Source organism: Ranitomeya variabilis, chromosome 2, assembly GCF_051348905.1.
Source record: "Ranitomeya variabilis isolate aRanVar5 chromosome 2, aRanVar5.hap1, whole genome shotgun sequence".
NCBI lineage: Eukaryota > Metazoa > Chordata > Amphibia > Anura > Dendrobatidae > Ranitomeya > Ranitomeya variabilis.
The window spans coordinates 1,104,243,336-1,104,262,347 of record NC_135233.1 but is presented as its reverse complement, the minus strand read 5'-3'; the positions used below and the strand labels follow the sequence as shown (position 1 = coordinate 1,104,262,347).

General features: G+C 49.8%; 1 protein-coding gene across 11 annotated transcripts in view; it reads right to left on the bottom strand.

Moving 5' to 3' along the window:
- Positions 1 to 19,012, bottom strand: part of DTNB (dystrobrevin beta) — a 109,342-nt gene that overhangs the window by 21,734 nt on the left and 68,596 nt on the right. For 6 of the 11 annotated variants that reach the window (XM_077291880.1, XM_077291879.1, XM_077291884.1 and 3 more), the window contains exons 10-13: positions 8,156 to 8,233; positions 4,525 to 4,614; positions 3,664 to 3,751; positions 1,511 to 1,596 (exon numbers count right to left, since the gene is read on the bottom strand). In XM_077291880.1, coding sequence (XP_077147995.1) covers positions 1,511 to 1,596; positions 3,664 to 3,751; positions 4,525 to 4,614; positions 8,156 to 8,233 — 342 coding nt within the window. The remainder of the gene's footprint in view (positions 1 to 1,510; positions 1,597 to 3,663; positions 3,752 to 4,524; positions 4,615 to 8,155; positions 8,234 to 19,012) is intronic. The other 5 variants (XM_077291888.1, XM_077291887.1, XM_077291885.1 and 2 more) reach the window with 1 other exon arrangement.

Below are 19,012 nucleotides of genomic sequence, written 5' to 3'. Positions count from 1 at the left end.
CAGTCTGCTCCCTCCCTGGGGCCACCTCCACCTGCAGTCTGCTACCTCCCTGGGGCCACCTCCGCCTGCAGTCTGCTACCTCCCTGGGGCCACCTCCACCTGCAGTCTGCTCCCTCCCTGGGGCCACCTCTGCCTGCAGTCTGCTCCCTCCCTGGGGCCACCTCTGCCTGCAGTCTGCTCCCTCCCTGGGGCCACCTCTGCCTGCAGTCTGCTCCCTCCCTGGGGCCACCTCTGCCTGCAGTCTGCTACCTCCCTGGGGCCACCTCCACCTGCAGTCTGCTCCCTCCCTGGGGCCACCTCTGCCTGCAGTCTGCTACCTCCCTGGGGCCACCTCCCCCTGCAGTCTGCTCCCTCCCTGGGGCCACCTCCGCCTGCAGTCTGCTACCTCCCTGGGGCCACCTCCGCCTGCAGTCTGCTACCTCCCTGGGGCCACCTCCGCCTGCAGTCTGCTACCTCCCTGGTGCTGCCCCCACCTGCAGTCTGCTCCCTCCCTGGTGCCTACCCACAGTCTGCTCACTCCCTGCGGCCACCCCAGCCTGCAGTCTGCTCCCTCCCTGGGGCCACCCCAGCCTGCAGTCTGCTCCCTCCCTGGGGCCACATCCGCCTGCAGTCTGCTCCCTCCCTGGGGCCACCTCTGCCTGCAGTCTGCTACCTCCCTGGTGCTGCCCCCACCTGCAGTCTGCTCCCTCCCTGGTGCCTACCCACAGTCTGCTCACTCCCTGCGGCCACCCCAGCCTGCAGTCTGCTCCCTCCCTGGGGCCACCTCCGCCTGCAGTCTGCTCCCTCCCTGGTGCTGCCCCCACCTGCAGTCTGCTCTCTCACTGGTGCTGCCCCCACCTGCAGTCTGCTCCCCCCCGGTGCCTGCCCACAGTCTGCTCACTCCCTGCGGCCACCCCAGCCTGCAGTCTGCTCACTCCCTGGGGCCACTTCGCCTGCTCCCTCTCCCAGGTTGCCCCATTCGGTTGCCTTCTTGTGGCCACCTGTGGCTGCTCCTCGCCCGCAGCTTGCTCCCTTTCCAGGGCCACCCGCAATCTGCTCCCACCCTGGGGCTACCCTCACTTGCAGTATGCTCCCGTGCGGCTCTCGCCTGTTGTCCGCTCACCCCCGTGTGGCTCTCGCCTGTTCTCCGCTCACCCCCGCGGCTCTCGCCTGTTCTGCCCTCACCCCAGTGCCACTCTCGCCTGTACTCCGCTCACCCCCGTGCCACTCTCGCCAGTACTCCGCTCACCCACCGTGCCACTCTCGCCTGTACTCCGCTCACCCCCAGTGCCACTTTTGCCTGTTCTCCGTTCACCCCCATGCGGCTCTCACCTGTTCTCTGCTCACCCCCAGTGCCACTCTCGCCTGTACTCCGCTCACCCCCCGTGCCACTCTCGCCTGTACTCCGCTCACCCCCCGTGCCACTCTCGCCTGTACTCCGCTCACCCCCGTGCCACTCTTGCCTGTACTCCGTTCACTCCCATGCCACTCTCGCCTGTTCTCCGCTCACCCCCTCCCGTACAGCTCTCACCTGTTCTTGTTCTCCAGCTCGGCAATCAGCTGCCGCTGCTGTTTGTTGGCATCGAAGTTAAAGCTGGGCTCAGTGGGTGGTCGCGGCTGTGGAGGAGAGAATAACATGGCTGATCCTCTAGTCACTTCTAGAGCTGCAGATACAAATCAATTCAGTCTCATTGTTAAAGAGAACCTGTCAGGTCAGATAGCGCTGTTATGCTGCAGATATGGGGTTAATCTACAGGTTAATAGCATAGCATTATAATGCTGTTGAGCTGCAGTACTGAACGCACGTGCGGCTTCTGGGAGAAAATGATCTTGATTCCATCGGGGAGCTGCTGGCTGTCAGTCACTAAACTGCTGTAAGCACGCTTTGGCACTATGAATGACAGCTGTCTCTGCACAGATGTGCTGCACTGTGAGCTGTCAATCATAGTGCCAGGGCGTACGAGCTGTCAATCATAGTGCCAGGGCGTACGAGCTGTCAATCATAGTGCCAGGGCGTACGAGCTGTCAATCATAGTGCGAGGGAGTACGAGCTGTCAATCATAGTGCGAGGGAGTACGAGCTGTCAATCATAGTGCGAGGGAGTACGAGCTGTCAATCATAGTGCGAGGGAGTAAGAGCTGTCAAGCATAGTGCCAGGGCGTACGAGCTGTCAATCATAGTGCCAGGGCGTACAAGCTGTCAATCATAGTGCCAGGGTGTACAAGCTGTCAATCATAGTGCCAGGGAGAACGAGCTGTCAGTCATAGTGCCAGGGCGTACGCTGTCAATCATAGTGCCAGGCAGTACGAGCTGTCAATCATAGTGCGAGGGAGTACGAGCTGTCAATCATAGTGCGAGGGAGTATGAGCTGTCAATCATAGTGCGAGGGAGTACGAGCTGTCAATCATAGTGCGAGGGAGTAAGAGCTGTCAAGCATAGTGCCAGGGCGTACGAGCTGTCAATCATAGTGCCAGGGCGTACAAGCTGTCAATCATAGTGCCAGGGTGTACAAGCTGTCAATCATAGTGCCAGGGAGAACGAGCTGTCAGTCATAGTGCCAGGGCGTACGCTGTCAATCATAGTGCCAGGCAGTACGAGCTGTCAATCATAGTGCCAGGGCGTACGAGCTGTCAATCATAGTGCCAGGCAGTACGAGCTGTCAGTCATAGTGCCAGGGTGTACGAGCTGTCAATCATAGTGCCAGGGCGTACGAGCTGTCAATCATAGTGCCAGGCAGTACGAGCTGTCAGTCATAGTGCCAGGGTGTACGAGCTGTCAATCATAGTGCCAGGGCGTACGAGCTGTCAATCATAGTGCCAGGGTGTACTTACGGCAGTATAGGGAGCGGTGCTGTATGTGGAGACTGCAGTCGCTCTGTGCTCCGCCCCATGACTGACAGCTGGCGGCTCCCGGGAGGAAATAAGATCATTTTCTCCCAGGTGCCGCATGTTCAGTACTGCGGCAGGGCAGCATTCTAACACTAATAACCTGCAGATTAACCCTATATCTGCAGGTTAATAGCGTTTTCCAACCCGCCAGGTTCCCGTTGATCATCGAACTGATTAGAATGTAAATTTTAATAAAGAATAAATTAAATTCTCTAAAATGATAAAAATATGGCAGTAATTCGTGCGTCGTCCCCTGAGGATCACATCCTAAAATCTTTGATCTGACTGGTGTCGAGCTCGGAGGGCCGGCCGACCCCCATGGTGGGGTAATACAACAATCAGTGGCGCTGTATGAACCTGACCCATCATTGACCCCAAAGGTTCAGCACTGTGCAGGATTTAGAACAGACCCCCACGTTTCACCCAAATAGCAGCTTCATCATGAGCGCGGTGCCCCATTCCCTGATGAAGCATGTATCTGGGCGAAACATGAGGAGGCCGGCTTTTACGTCGCTCTAATTACTGACACATTTTTGCCTTGTTACATGAGAGAAATTCATTATTAAAAGTTAAGTTCTAATCGATTTTGTAAATAGGGGAATTCTCTTCTTCCTGCTACAGGTATTGAGTTAGGAGGGCAGCTCTGGATGTGACTGGAGCAGAAGACATGATGATAATATGAGTAGAATAGAGGACGCAGCATGGATGAACTTTGCATTCGATGCAGCTCTGGATGTGGCTGGAGTATAAGGTCACTACACATGGAGACGACACACTGCCATGGTCAGTTACTCACAGAGTTCCCGGCCTCGGCGGCGAGCCTGGCGGCGTATCGAGCGATGAGACGATGCTCCTCGTCTAGCCGACTGGGACTGTCCAACACACTGCGGATGGAAACACAATCACTCCCATCATCCTCAGCAGCTGACAGTCTTGTATAGCAGGCGTCACTCCCATCATCCCTCAGCCAGCCCATATATGCAGTGTAGGAGACCTCCGAAGGCACCGACGAGACCCCCACAGAGGAGCCATGTGGGGTCAGGCAGAGAGGTGTGAGGACTTGTGGGGGCACCACCACCCTCCAGCACTTAATGGGCGCAGCCACGTCCCCTGGGGAGGATGGAGACCGGCGTCATACCGTGCCAGGACGAGGTGGCGTTACACACTGTGACGCCCCTGCAGCTCTGCACAGTCTCATCTGTATTTGATTCTAGGAGGTGCAGAATACACCAGGTTCTCCTTTCCCTGGGGTCAGACTGGTACTGCCGTCCAGACAACCAGTGTGCGGGGTTAATGACTAATCCTCCAGTCACAGCTAGAGCTGCGTCTAGAATTCTGCATGGCCGAATGAGAGCGGTAAAAGCTACATCTCCCACAATGCAGCCAGCAGCAGAATGGCGAGTGCAGCTCCGGATGTGACTGGAGCAGACCTGATGGGGTACATTTGGTGTAACAATGGGGGTGAGAACAGACATGCAAAAATAAACGTGACTGATAACATGATGGGCAAGACATGGCGCCAGCGATGGGGAGGCCCCGCCCCGTGACGGGCGAGACTGCTGCCAGATGGGTGACAATGACCGGACACCGTCCCTTTAAATATTGTTTGCAATGTGATGATCCGTAGACTCGCGACTGGGCGCCACCTATCACTGACCGTGTGCCGCTGCGGAGCCGGGCCACATAGTCCGCTATCAGGGCATGCTCGTCCGGTAGGCGGCTGCCAGTGTCCATGGTGTGCTGGGACCTGGGGGACAATATTAAAAGGAGGAGTGAGATGGGGGCCCCCGGGGGCCACGTGACGGCGGATAACACAATGGCATGCAATGTGGAGGCCCTGAGTGTACAATGAACCCGTGACTTTACCTCCTGCCACCACGGTGAAGAATCCCCAGCTTCGCCCTGACCCGTGGGTGGCAGTGACCCCATCACGGAGGAGCCCACACCCGGGTACGACTCTATGTGCGCCCCAACACCAGGCTGTGCTGCCATCACTGCCCCTCGACAGAGCACAGGCGGCCATCCTGAGAGCTAGCAGGAAAGCAGCAGAGGAGAGCGGCTATGGTGGGAGCTTTCACCACGGTGGGTGGCAGTGACCCCATCACGGAGGAGCCCGCACCCGGGTACGACTATGTGATGCCCCAACACCAGGCTGTGCTGCCCATCACTGCCCCTCCATAGAGCACAGGCGGCCATCCTGAGAGTTAGCAGGAAAGCAGCAGAGGAGAGCGGCTATGGTGGGAGCTTTCACCGCGGTGGGTGGCAGTGACCCCATCACGGAGGAGCCCGCACCCGGGTACAACCCTATGTGACGCCCTAACACCAGGCTGTGCTGCCCATCACTGCCCCTCCATAGAGCACAGGCGGCCATCCTGAGAGCTAGCAGGAAAGCAGCAGAGGAGAGCGGCTATGGTGGGAGCTTTCACCGCGGTGGGTGGCACCAGCATTGCCACAGTGGCCGCTACATAGGAGGGGCCGGGGCCAGCGACACACCATATCGGCCTCCCCAAAATATAACAGACCCCCAGTGCCATCTTAAAGGGCCAGCACAGACAGAAATAAACCAGTAATCACAGTGTGCTGGAGGAGGTTTCTCAACTCCCAGCTTGCCGCCAGCAAATGGAAACATCCAGAGGCTGAACACCCACCCCCCAAACACTTCTCACAGCTGAGGGTTTGTTACAGAGGATGGAGTCCGGACCACCAGGATAAACAACGAGAAGGTAGTGAGATCGCAAAACGCACAGGATGCTATAAAGAGCCTCCGATCGGCCCCGCAGAGGTCGGCCTACGCCGGACACAACTGTAACAAACCCTCCGCTGTGTAAAGTATCAGGTCAGGGCGCGACTTCAGCCTTTACATGCAAACCTGGCAGGGGGGTCCGTCCTTCACTCCTGTCCTCCATCTATCAGACCAACACCATAGTCAGACCATGTAAGACAGCTGATAACGGAGGACAATAACTCAGCCTGACAACAGACAAAAACAGAAGTAAAGCCCCCGTCTCACATAGCGAGATCGCTGCTGAGTCACTAGTTTTGTGACGCAACAGCGACCTCAGTAGCGATCTTGCTATGTGTGACACGTACCAGCGATCAGGCCCCTGCTGCGAGATCGCTGGTCGTGTCGGAATGGCCTGGACCTTTTTTTGGTCGTTGAGGTCCCGCTGACATCGCTGAATCTGTGTGTGTGACACCGATCCAGCGATGTCTTCACTGGTAACCAGGGTAAACATCGGGTTACTAAGCGCGGCCCTGCGCTTAGTAACCCGATGTTTACCCTGGTTACCCGGGTGCTGCAGGGGGACTTCGGCATCGTTGAAGACAGTTTCAACGATGCCGAAGTCGTTCCCCTGATCGTTGGTCGCTGGAGAGAGCGGTCTGTGTGACAGCTCCCCAGCGACCACACAGCGACTTACCAACGATCACGGCCAGGTCGTATCGCTGCTCGTGATCGTTGGTAAATCGCTATGTGAGACGGGGCCTTAAGATAATACACTAACAGTTGTTGTACCTTATAATACCAGGGGAGCAAAGACTTTTTTTTTTAATATCCACTGTAGTAAAGATGTATACAGTATACCTCCCACTATATATATATATATATATATATATATATATATATATATATACACACACACACACACACTGTATATATATATAAATATGCAATGCTGAAAAAAATAAAGGGAACACTAAAATCCCACTTCCTAGATATCACTGAATGAAATATTCCAGTTGTAAATCTTTATTCATTGCATAGTGGAATGTGTTCAGAACAATAAAACATAGCAATTATCAATGTAAATCACAACTAATATCCCACGGAGGTCTGGAGTTGGAATGATACTCAAAATCAAAGTGGAAAATGAAGTTACAGGCTGATCCAACTTCAGTGGAAATGCCTCAAGACAAGGAAATGATGCTCAGTAGTGTGTGTGGCCTCCACGTGCCTGTATGATCTCCCTACAATGCCTGGGCACGCTCCTGATGAGGCGGTGGATGGTCTCCTGAGGGATCTCCTCCCAGACCTGGACTAAAGCATCCGTCAACTCCTGGACAGTCTGTGGTGCAGCATGACAGTGGTGGATGGTGTGACACATGATGCCCCAGATGTGGTCAATCGGATTCAGGTCTGGGGAACGCGCAGGCCAGTCCATAGCTTCAATGACTTCATCTTGCAGGAACTGCTGACACACTCCAGCCACATGAGGTCTGGCATTTTTCTGCATTAGGAGGAACCCAGGGCCAACCGCACCAGCATATAGTCTCACAAGGAGTCTGAGGATCTCTACTCGGGACCTAATGGCAGTCAGGCTACCTCTAGCGAGCACATGGGGGCTGTGCATCTCCAAAGAAATGCCACCCCACACCAATACTGACCCACTGCCAAACCGGTCATGCTGAAGGAAGTTGCAGGCAGCAGATCGCTCTCCACGGTGTCTCCCGACTGTCACATGTGCTCAGTGTGAACCTGCTTTCATCTGTGAAGAGCACAGGGCGCCAGTGGTGAATTTTCCAATCCTGGTGTTCAGTGGCACATGCCAAGCGTCCTGCACGGTGTTGGGCTGTGAGCACAACCCCCATCTGTGGACGTCGGGCACTCAGACCATCCTCATGGAGTCGGTTTCTAACAGTTTGTGCAGACACATGCACATTTGTGGCCTCTGGCAGTGGTCCTCCTGTTCCTACTTGCACAAAGGCTGAGGTAGCAGTCCTGCTGCTGGATGGTTGCCCTCCTACGGCCCCCTCCATGTCTCCTGGTGTACTGGCCTGTCTCCTGGTAGCACCTCCAGCCTCTGGACACTACGCTGACAGACACCGCAAACCTTCTTGCCACAGCTCGCATTGATGTGCCATCCTGGATGAGCTGCACTACCTGAGCCACTTGTGTGTGTTGTAGAGTCCGTCTCATGCTACCACGAGTGTGAAAGCACAACCAACATTCAAAAGTGACCAAAACATCAGCCAGAAAGCATTGGTACTGAGATGTGGTCTGTGGTCCCCACCTGCAGAACCTCTCCTTTATTGAGGGTGTCTTGATAATTGCCAATAATTTCCATCTGTTGTCTATTCCATTTGCACAGCAGCATGTGAAATTGATTGTCAATCAGTGTTGCTTCCTAAGTGGACAGTTTGATTTCACAGAAGTTTGATGTACTTGGAGCTATAGTCTGTTGGTTAAGGGTTCCCTTTATTTTTTTGAGCAGTGTATATTCACCTATGTACATTGGCGCCCCCCATCTCCCACCCGCAGACGGTGGCGACTCCTCCATGCTTCTTCCTACCTCTTAGTTGGCGTCGGGGCTCCGGACGAGATGTGCGTGACCATAGCGTCGTTCATGTTGGATAGAGGGTGAGCCGGGCTGAACGGGATGGGAAGAAAGGAGAAATGTAAAAAAATAACAGAAACTGAAAATCCAGTATATCACAGCGCCATAAAGCGAGACATGATCCGGACCCCAACATATCAAAATGTGAAGAGAAAATTAGACCCCAAAATTCTGAGCCCCAGAAATGTTCAAAAGTAAGAAAGTGGGAGTGAAGGGAAGAAGAAGGATGAGGCGCGTCTCCCCCGACTACAGAACGTACAGCGGACGGCGGTCTCCGGATTAACCCCTTGTATCCTGCACGACAGCAGATGTCAATTCATACAAGTCAAATCTGGACAGGACTCAATGTAAAGGATATGAGGGGACAAACCTCACCCTGCAACACGAAGCTGGGGGACACAGCGACCCCCTCCATGCAGCCGACAGTACACAGCACAAACAGGGTTAATGACAATGCGGAGCACGCAGGGTTAATGATAACGGGGTCCGGGGGGGGACACTGACCTGGCAGCTGTGAGGACTCGCCGCTCCCTGCTCTCAGCATCCTACAGTACAGCGAGCGGCGTCTCTACGGAAACCACAGGTCATGTGACCACGGGGGCTCCATCAGGAGAGGAGAGAAAACCAGCATCACTGACAGGAGGAGCCGAGACCCCTATATACAGAGAGCAAAGACCACCTATATACAGAGAGCAAAGACCACCTATATACAGAGAGCCGAGACCACCTATATACAGAGAGCCGAGACCACCTATATACAGAGAGCCGAGACCCCTATTTACAGAGAGCAAAGACCACCTATATACAGAGAGCCGAGACCACCTATATACAGAGAGCCGAGACCCCTATATACAGAGAGCCGAGACCACCTATATACAGAGAGGCGAGACCCCTATATACAGAGAGCCGAGACCACCTATATACAGAGAGCCGAGACCACCTATATACAGAGAGCCGAGACCCCTATATACAGAGAGCCGAGACCACCTATATACAGAGAGGCGAGACCCCTATATACAGAGAGCCGAGACCACCTATATACAGAGAGGCGAGACCACCTGTATACAGTGAGCGGAGATCACCTTGATGCAGACATCTGAGACCACCTATACACAGAGCCTAGACCACCTACATACACAGAACTGAGACCACCTATGCAGTGACCACCTATATACAGAGAGCCGAGACCACCTATATACAGAGAGCCGAGACCCCTATATACAGAGAGCCGAGACCCCTATATACAGAGAGCCGAGACCACCTATATACAGAGAGGCGAGACCCCTATATACAGAGAGCCGAGACCACCTATATACAGAGAGGCGAGACCACCTATATACAGAGAGCAAAGACCACCTATATACAGAGAGCCGAGACCACCTATATACAGAGAGCCGAGACCCCTATATACAGAGAGCCGAGACCACCTATATACAGAGAGGCGAGACCCCTATATACAGAGAGCCGAGACCACCTGTATACAGTGAGCGGAGATCACCTTGATGCAGACATCTGAGACCACCTATACACAGAGCCTAGACCACCTACATACACAGAACTGAGACCACCTATGCAGTGACCCAAGACCACCTATATAAAGAGAGCCAAGATCACCTATACAGAGAGCCGAGACCACCTATATACCGACAGTCAAGATCACAGAGAGCAGAGACCACTTACAGTGGCATGTAAAAGTTTGTGCACCCCTGGTCAAAATAACTGTTATTGTGAATTTGTGAGCAGTTAAGCAAGCTGAAGATGAAATGATCTAAGAGGTCTAAAGTTACAGACGACACATTTATTTCCTGTGTATTGTAGGCAAATATATATAATTTTCAACTCTTACATTTTAAAAATTACAAAAAGTAAAATGGGCCGATGCACAAGTTTGGAGATTTGGCACCCTTGGGAATTTGTGAGCTCAGATAACTTTGACCAAAGTTTTAGACCTTAATTGGCCTGTTGGGGTTTGGCTTGTTCACCATTATGGTTAGGAAAGGCCGGTGATGAAAATTTCCCAGCTTTTTAAAAACCCAGACCCCTCTAACCTTGTGCCAAAAAAATAGCAGCCACGGGGTCTTCTAAGCAGGCCCACAAAGCAGTAGAAGGCAATAAGAAGATAGTTAAGTATTTTCAAGTTGCCCTTTTCTCAGTTCGAAATGTAATTAAGAAATGCAGTTAACAGGAACAGTGGAGGTCAAGGTAAAGTCTGGAAGACTAAGCAAAGTTTCAGTGAGAGCTTCTCGTAGGATTGCTAGAGAGGCAAAACAGAACCCTCGCTTGACTGAAAAATACCTTCAGAAAGATTTTGCAGACTCTGGAGTTGTGGTACACTGTTCTACTGTTCAGAGACATCTGCATAAATATGGCCATCATGGAAGAGTCATCAGAAGAAAACCTCTCCTGCGTCCTCACCATAAAATTCAGCATCAGCAGTATGCCAAAAACCATCTAAACAAGCCTATTGCATTTTGGAAACAAGTCCTGTGGACCAATGAGGTTAAAATAGAACTCTTTGGCCACAATGATCAAAGGTATGTGCGGAGAAAAAAGGGCACAGGATTTTATAGGAAAAGAACATCTAGCCAACCATTAAAGGTGTTGTCCACTACTAAGTCAGCCACTTCTTGATCAAAATGTTTGTCATCCATAAAATAATAAAGCTCATACTCCCCTCCGGTGTCGGCACTCACAGTCCCGGGGCTCACGTGTGGTTGTTGTGACGTTGGCACCCAATCGTCCTCACCTTAGGACAAATCGAACATGAGGGATGCAGCTGATCTCAGACTTCTTCTTTCTGCTCAATTCGACAGGAGGCTGGGACAGTGATACCAGGGTTGATTGGGCACCGGCATCACGTGTCACAACAACAGCATGGGAGCCCCAAGAGACAGAGTGCAAGAAAGGCACCGGCATGGGAAGGGAGTATAAGCTTTATTATTTTATGGGGGCAAGCGAGAGGTATTAGAAGAAGTTATCCAAGTAGTGGACAACTTCTTAAATCATGGGGGTAGATCAATCATGCTTTGGGGTTGTGCTGCAGCCAATGGCACGGGGGAACATTTCCCAGGTAGAGGAAAGAATGGATTCAATAAAACTTCAAGAAATTCTTAATGCAAACATAACACCACGTGTAAAAAAGCTGAATATGAAAAGAAGAAGATGGCTTCTACAAATCGAGAATGGTCCTACACACACGTCAAAATCCACAATACACGACCTCAAAAGGAGCAAGCTGAAGGTTTTACAATGGCCCTCACAGTCCCCTGATCAGGAATCATACAGAACAGGAGGAATTCTCCAAGGAAGAATGGAGGAAAATCCCTCAAGCAAGAACTGACTCGTGTCTGGCTACAAAAAGTGTTTACGAGCTGTGATATTTGCAAAAGGGGGCGCTACTAGATACTAACTGTGCTCTAGTCTGCTGGCCCTGCCGTCTTTAGAAAGACTCCCATGGACCAGGGCTCACACCACCGAACGCGCGCTCTCATTTCCCGTGGGCAGAACACTACTCAGACAACACAGGGTGAGGGTAACACAGTGTGTCAATAATTTATTGAACCGCAACACCCAGTAGCATACAGAACAGTCCCAGCAATTACCCCAACAGGGTGTAAATTACAGAATCTCACCCTTCAGCTGACTCGCCGGGATTAGAGATGCTTCCAGGGCCGGCTACTGCTAACAGTGGCACCCTGCTTTTGGCGAGCCCCAACAGAGAGGAGGTAACGACAAGCTTAGGAGCTAACCTAAAGCAGTGAGGTATGTGGCCAGGTGACCTGATTGTCCCACAGTGGATTCTTCAAGACGTGTCTGAGGGTTCAGTGATGGTCAATTGAGCAGATCTGTATTCTTCCAGCTGGGGCCGAGGTCCCCTAAGTGGATATCCCCACTTGGAACACAGGCAAAGTCTCCTTATATAGTTCACACTTGTGTCCTTTAAGCCATCATTTACAGGTTAAGGGGCAGATGTGATGAGGTTAACTAGCATTGTTTGATTGTTTATAGTTTTTCTTTCAATGTTTGCAAGTCAACAAACTGCATGGCCCTGGTGTTATGATTTGGTGGCCCAGGAGCAGCATTGGACATACTCTGGAGAAGGTGGTATCTATACTGACCGCGGATCCTGAACTTAACACCGCAACTATAAGTAGCCGTGGGATGTACCTACTGATCCTAGACACCTCGACACAGCCGGAGGACTAATTAACCCTATAGATAGAAAAGGGAAAACTATCTCACCTCAGAGAAAATTCCCAAAGGATAGGCAGCCCCCCACAAATATTGACTGTGAGAGGAGAGGAAAAAAAATATACAGGCTGAAAACAGGATTTAGCAAAGGAGGCCAATCTAGCTAAATAGGAAAGATAGGACAGAGAACTATGCGGTCGGTATTAAAATACTAGGAAATATCCACCACAGAAAATACAAAAATCTCCACATCTAACTAAAGATATGGAGGGTATATCTGCCTCTCCAGAGATTCCACCTTGACTGCATAAATCCTTACACAGATTAAGCTGGACAAGAAAAAACATGAAATGCACTGAACAATGAGGCCCACAACATGTGGGCTGCAAACCAGCAGAACTTATCTTGGTGAAAAGACCAGGAAGCAGGAGAAACCATGAAGGGATGTGAATCCTCCAGAATACAATGGACAACTGGCACTGACCAAAGGGTGAGGCCAGACTAAATAGCCCAGTCCAGAGTGGACACACCTGATAACTGCTGTGAAGGACAGACAGCAGCGCTACCACTTATAACCACCGGAGGGAGCCCAAGAACAGAATTCACAACAGTACCCCCCCCTTGAGGAGGGGTCACCGAACCCTCACCAGAGCCCCCAGGCCCATCAGGACGAGCCAAATGGAAAGCACAAACCAAATCGTCAGCATGAACATCAGAGGCAACAACCCAAGAATTATCCTCCTGGCCATAACCCTTCCAACTAAACAAGATACTGAAGCCTCCGCCTTGAAAAACGAGAATCCAAGATCTTCTCAACAACATACTCCAACTCCCCATCAATCAGCACCGGGGCAGGAGGATCAACAGAGGGAACGACAGGTACCACATATTTCCGCAACAAAGATCTATGAAAAACATTGTGGATGGAAAAAGAGGCTGGAAGGGCCAAACGAAAAGACACTGGATTGATAATCTCAGAAATCCTATAAGGACCAATAAACCGAGGCTTGAACTTAGGGGAAGAAACCTTCATAGGAACATGACGGGAAGACAACCAGACCAAATCCCCAACCCGAAGCCGGGAACCCACACGCCGCCGACGGTTAGCAAAACGCTGAGCCTCCTCCTGAGACAAGACCAAATTGTCCACAACATGAGCCCAAATTTGCTGCAACCTGTCAACCACAGAGTCCACCCCAGGACAATCAGAAGGCTCAACCTGCCCCGAAGAAAAACGAGGATGAAACCCAGAATTACAAAAAAAAGGTGAAACCAAGGTAGCAGAACTAGCCCGATTATTAAGGGCAAACTCGGCCAATGGCAAGAAAGCCACCCAATCATCCTGATCGGCAGACACAAAGCATCTCAAATAAGTTTCCAAAGTCTGGTTAGTTCGCTCGGTTTGGCCATTTGTCTGAGGATGAAATGCGGAAGAAAAAGACAAATCAATGCCCAGCCTAGCACAAAAGGCCCGCCAAAACCTGGAAACAAACTGGGAACCTCTATCGGACACAATATTCTCCGGAATGCCATGCAAACGAACCACATGCTGAAAAAACAACGGAACCAACTCAGAAGAGGAAGGTAATTTAGGCAAAGGTACCAAATGAACCATCTTAGAAAACCGGTCACAAACCACCCAGATAACCGACATCCTCTGGGAAACCGGAAGATCTGAAATAAAATCCATAGAAATATGCGTCCAAGGCCTCTCAGGGACCGGCAAAGGCAAAAGCAACCCACTGGCGCGTGAGCAGCAAGGTTTGGCCCGCGCACAAGTCCCACAGGACTGCACAAAGGAGTGCACATCCCGTGACAAAGAAGGCCACCAAAATGACCTACTAACCAAATCTCTGGTACCAAAAATCCCAGGATGGCCAGCCAACACAGAACAGTGAACCTCAGAAATCACTTTGCTAGTCCATCAATCAGGAACAAACAGTTTCCCCACTGGACAGCGGTCAGGTTTATCAGCCTGAAATTCCTGAAGAACCCATCGTAAATCAGGGGAGATGGCAGAAAGAATCACCCCCTCCTTCAGAATGCCGACCGGCTCAAGGACCCCAGGAGAATCCGGCAAAAAGCTCCTAGAGAGGGCATCAGCCTTAACATTCATAGAACCCGGAAGATACGAGACAACAAAATCAAAACGGGAGAAAAACAGGGACCATCGGGCCTGTCTAGGATTCAGCCGTTTGGCAGACTCGAGGTAAATCAGATTCTTATGATGGGTCAAGACCACAATACGATGTTTAGCCCCCTCAAGCCAATGTCGCCACGCCTCAAATGCCCACTTCATAGCCAATAACTCACGATTACCGACATCATAATTGCGTTCCGCAGGCAAAAATTTTCAAGAGAAGAAGGCACACGGTTTCATCAAGGAGCCATCAGAATTCCTCTGAGACAAAACGGCCCCTGCCCCAATCTCAGAAGCGTCAACCTCAACCTGAAAAGGAAGAGAAACATCCGGCTGATGCAACACAGGGGCAGAAGTAAATCGGCGTTTAAACTCCTGAAAGGCAGAAACGGACGCAGAGGACCAATTCGTCACATCCGCGCCTTTCTTCGTCAAATCGGTCAGGGGTTTAACCACACTGGAGAAGTTGGCAATGAAACGGCGATAAAAATTAGCAAAGCCCAAAAATTTCTGAAGGCTCTTCACGGATGTGGGCTGGATCCAATCATGAATGGCCTGAACCTTAACCGGATCCATTTCTATAGATGAGGGAGAAAAAATGAAGCCCAAAAAAGAAACCTTCTGTACTCCAAAGAGGCACTTAGACCCCTTCACAAACAAGGCATTATCACAAAGGATCTGAAATACCATCCTGACTTGTTTCAGATGAGACTCCCAATCATCCGAAAAAATCAAAATATCATCCAAATATACAATCATGAATTTATCAAGATAATTCCGAAATATATCATGCATGAAAGACTGAAACACAGATGGAGCATTAGAGAGTCCGAATGGCATCACAAGGTATTCAAAATGGCCTTCGGGCGTATTAAACGCAGTTTTCCATTCGTCACCCTGCTTAATACGAACAAGATTATATGCCCCCCGAAGGTCAATCTTCGTAAACCAACTAGCACCCTTAATCCTGGCAAACAAATCAGAGAGCAAAGGCAAAGGGTATTGGAATTTGACCGTGATCTTATTCAAGAGGCGATAATCAATACAGGGTCTCAAGGAGCCATCCTTCTTGGCAACAAAAAAGAAACCTGCTCCCAATGGTGAAGAAGATGGCCGAATATGCCCCTTCTCCAAAGACTCCTTAACATATCTCCGCATGGCGGCATGTTCTGGCACAGACAGGTTGAAAAGTCGGCCCTTAGGGAACTTACAGCCTGGAATCAAGTCAATAGCACAATCACAGTCCCTATGCGGTGGAAGGGAACTGGACTTGGGCTCATCAAAAACATCCTGGAAATCTGACAAAAACTCAGGAACTTCAGAAGAGGGGGAGGAGGCAATTGACATCAAAGAAACGTCATCATGAACCCCCTGACAACCCCAACTAGTCACAGACATAGATTTCCAATCTAACACCGGATTATGCACCTGTAACCATGGAAACCCCAGCACAGTAGCATCATGCAAATTATGCAACACCAGAAAACGACAATCTTCCTGATGGGCTGGCGCCATGCACATGGTTAACTGTGTCCAAAACTGAGGTTTATTTTTAGCCAATGGTGTAGCATCAATGCCCCTCAAAGGAATAGGACTCTGCAAAGGCTGCAAGAGGAAACCACAACGTCTGGCAAATTCTAAGTCCATTAAATTTAAAGCGGCGCCTGAATCCACAAATGCCATGACAGAAAATGACGATAATGAGCAGATCAGGGTCACAGATAACAGAAATTTAGGTTGTACAGTACTGATGGTAACAGAACTAGCGATTCTCTTGACACACTTAGGGCAATCAGAAATAACATGAGCAGAATCGCCGCAGTAAAAACACAACCTATTCTGACGTCTGAATCCTTGTCGTTCAGCTCTAGACACAATCCTATCACATTGCATAGGCTCAGGACTCCACTTGGAAGACAACGCCATAGTGTGCACAACTCTGCGCTCACGCAAGCGCCGATCAATTTGAACGGCCAGAGACATAGAATCACTCAAACCAGCAGGCGTGGGGAACCCCACCATAACATCTTTAATGGATTCAGAAAGACCCTTTCTGAAAATTGCCGCCAAAGCATCCTCATTCCACTTAGTAAGCACAGACCATTTTCTAAATTTCTGGCAATATGATTCTGCCGCTTCTTGATCCTGACACAGGGCCAACAAGGTCTTCTCAGCATGATCCACTGAATTAGGTTCATCATACAATAACCCAAGCGCCTGAAAAAAGGTGTCTACATTAAGCAACGCCGGATTCCCAGGTTCCAGGGCAAATGCCCAATCCTGAGGGTCACCACGCAGCAGAGATATAACAATTTTAACCTGCTGGATGGGATCACCAGAGGAACGGGGCTTCAGAGCAAAAAACAGTTTACAGTTATTTTTAAAGCTCAGAAATTTAGACCTGTCCCCAAAAAACAGATCAGGAGTTGGAATTCTAGGCTCTAAAACAGGAGTCTGCACGATATAATCAGAAATACCCTGTACTCTAGCAGCAAGTTGATCCACACGAGAAGCAAGTCCCTGAACATCCATACCAGCGTCAAACTCCTGAACCACCCAGAGGTAAAGAGGGAAGAAAAACAAACACAACAGAGTACAGAAAAAAAAAATGGCTCAGCACTTTCTTTCCCTTCTTCTGAGATGCGGTTAACTCATTGTTGGCCAGTTGTACTGTTATGATCTGGTGGCCCAGGAGCAGCATTGGACGTACTCTGGAGAAGGTGGTATCTATACTGACCGCGGATCCTGAACTTAACACCGCAACTAGAAGTAGCCGTGGGATGTACCTACTGATCCTAGACACCTCGACACAGCCGGAGGACTAATTAACCCTATAGATAGAAAAGGGAAAACTATCTCACCTCAGAGAAAATTCCCAAAGGATAGGCAGCCCCCCACAAATATTGACTGTGAGAGGAGAGGAAAAAACATATACAGGCTGAAAACAGGATTTAGCAAAGGAGGCCAATCTAGCTAAATAGGAAAGATAGGACAGAGAACTATGCGGTCAGTATTAAAATACTAGGAAATATCCACCACAGAAAATACAAAAATCTCCACATCTAACTAAAGATATGGAGGGTATATCTGCCTCTCCAGAGATTCCACCTTGACTGCATAAATCCTTACACAGATTAAGCTGGACAAGAAAAAACATGAAATGCACTGAACAATGAGGCCCACAACATGTGGGCTGCAAACCAGCAGAACTTATCTTGGTGAAAAGACCAGGAAGCAGGAGAAACCATGAAGGGATGTGAATCCTCCAGAATACAATGGACAACTGGCACTGACCAAAGGGTGAGGCCAGACTAAATAGCCCAGTCCAGAGTGGACACACCTGATAACTGCTGTGAAGGACAGACAGCAGCGCTACCACTTATAACCACCGGAGGGAGCCCAAGAACAGAATTCACAACAGCCTGGTACAATGTGTATTCAACATATTAGCAAACATCATTGTTCAGTGACCCTGCATCCCTGTTTTGCAAAGATAACCGTACAATAAACTGTAGGAGCTGTAAATAACAACCATTCGTCAATTTACAAATATCAATTCAACCTACAAGAATAGTCAGTACTTCAGACAACAGTCTATGATACTGGGTCTATGGAATTAACGTCTGGTATGATTAAGAAGAAATGCTGTGTTGTCACAATAACCATGCAGGGTGCTCAAATGTTTGCATTGACCCATTTTCCTTTTTGTAATTGTTAAAATGTCAAAGATCACAAAATATATTTTTTGCTTTAACTTTTGGCATTTTAGAGATAATTTCATCTTCAACTTGCTTAACTGTTCACAATAACAGTAATTTAGTCCAGGGGTGCCCAAACATTTACATGTCACTGTATATACAGAGAGCTGAGACCACCTATATACAGACAGCTAATACCAACTATACATAGAGAGTCAAGACCACATATATACAGACAGCTGAGACCACCTACAGTTGAAACCAGAATTTTCCATCCACTATATAAAAAGACACATGTGCAGGTTTTTCTCTATATCTGACATGAAATCAGAATAAACCTTGGGTACAATTTCCAGATACCTGAAGGTGCTTCGTTCATCTGTACAAACAACTATATGCAATTACAAATAAGAGGGGAATGTCCAGCCATCCTACCGCTCAGGAAGAAGACGGGTTCTGCGTCCAAGAGATGAACAGGCTTTGGTCCGACGTGCATTATCAACCACCCAAGGACAAAAGCAAAAGACCTTGTGAAGATGACGGCGGAAGCTGGTATGATTATGTCAATATCCACAGTGAAAGAGTACTGTATCAACATGGGCTGAAAGGCCACTCTGCCAGAAAGAAGCCATTACGCCAAAAGAAACAAATCCAGATTAATGTATGCAAATACACACAGGAACAAAGACATTTATTTTTAGACACGTCCTTTGGTCTGATGAAACTAAAATTTAACTTTTTGGGCATAATGACCATCGTTACGTTTCTAGGAAAAAGGGAGAC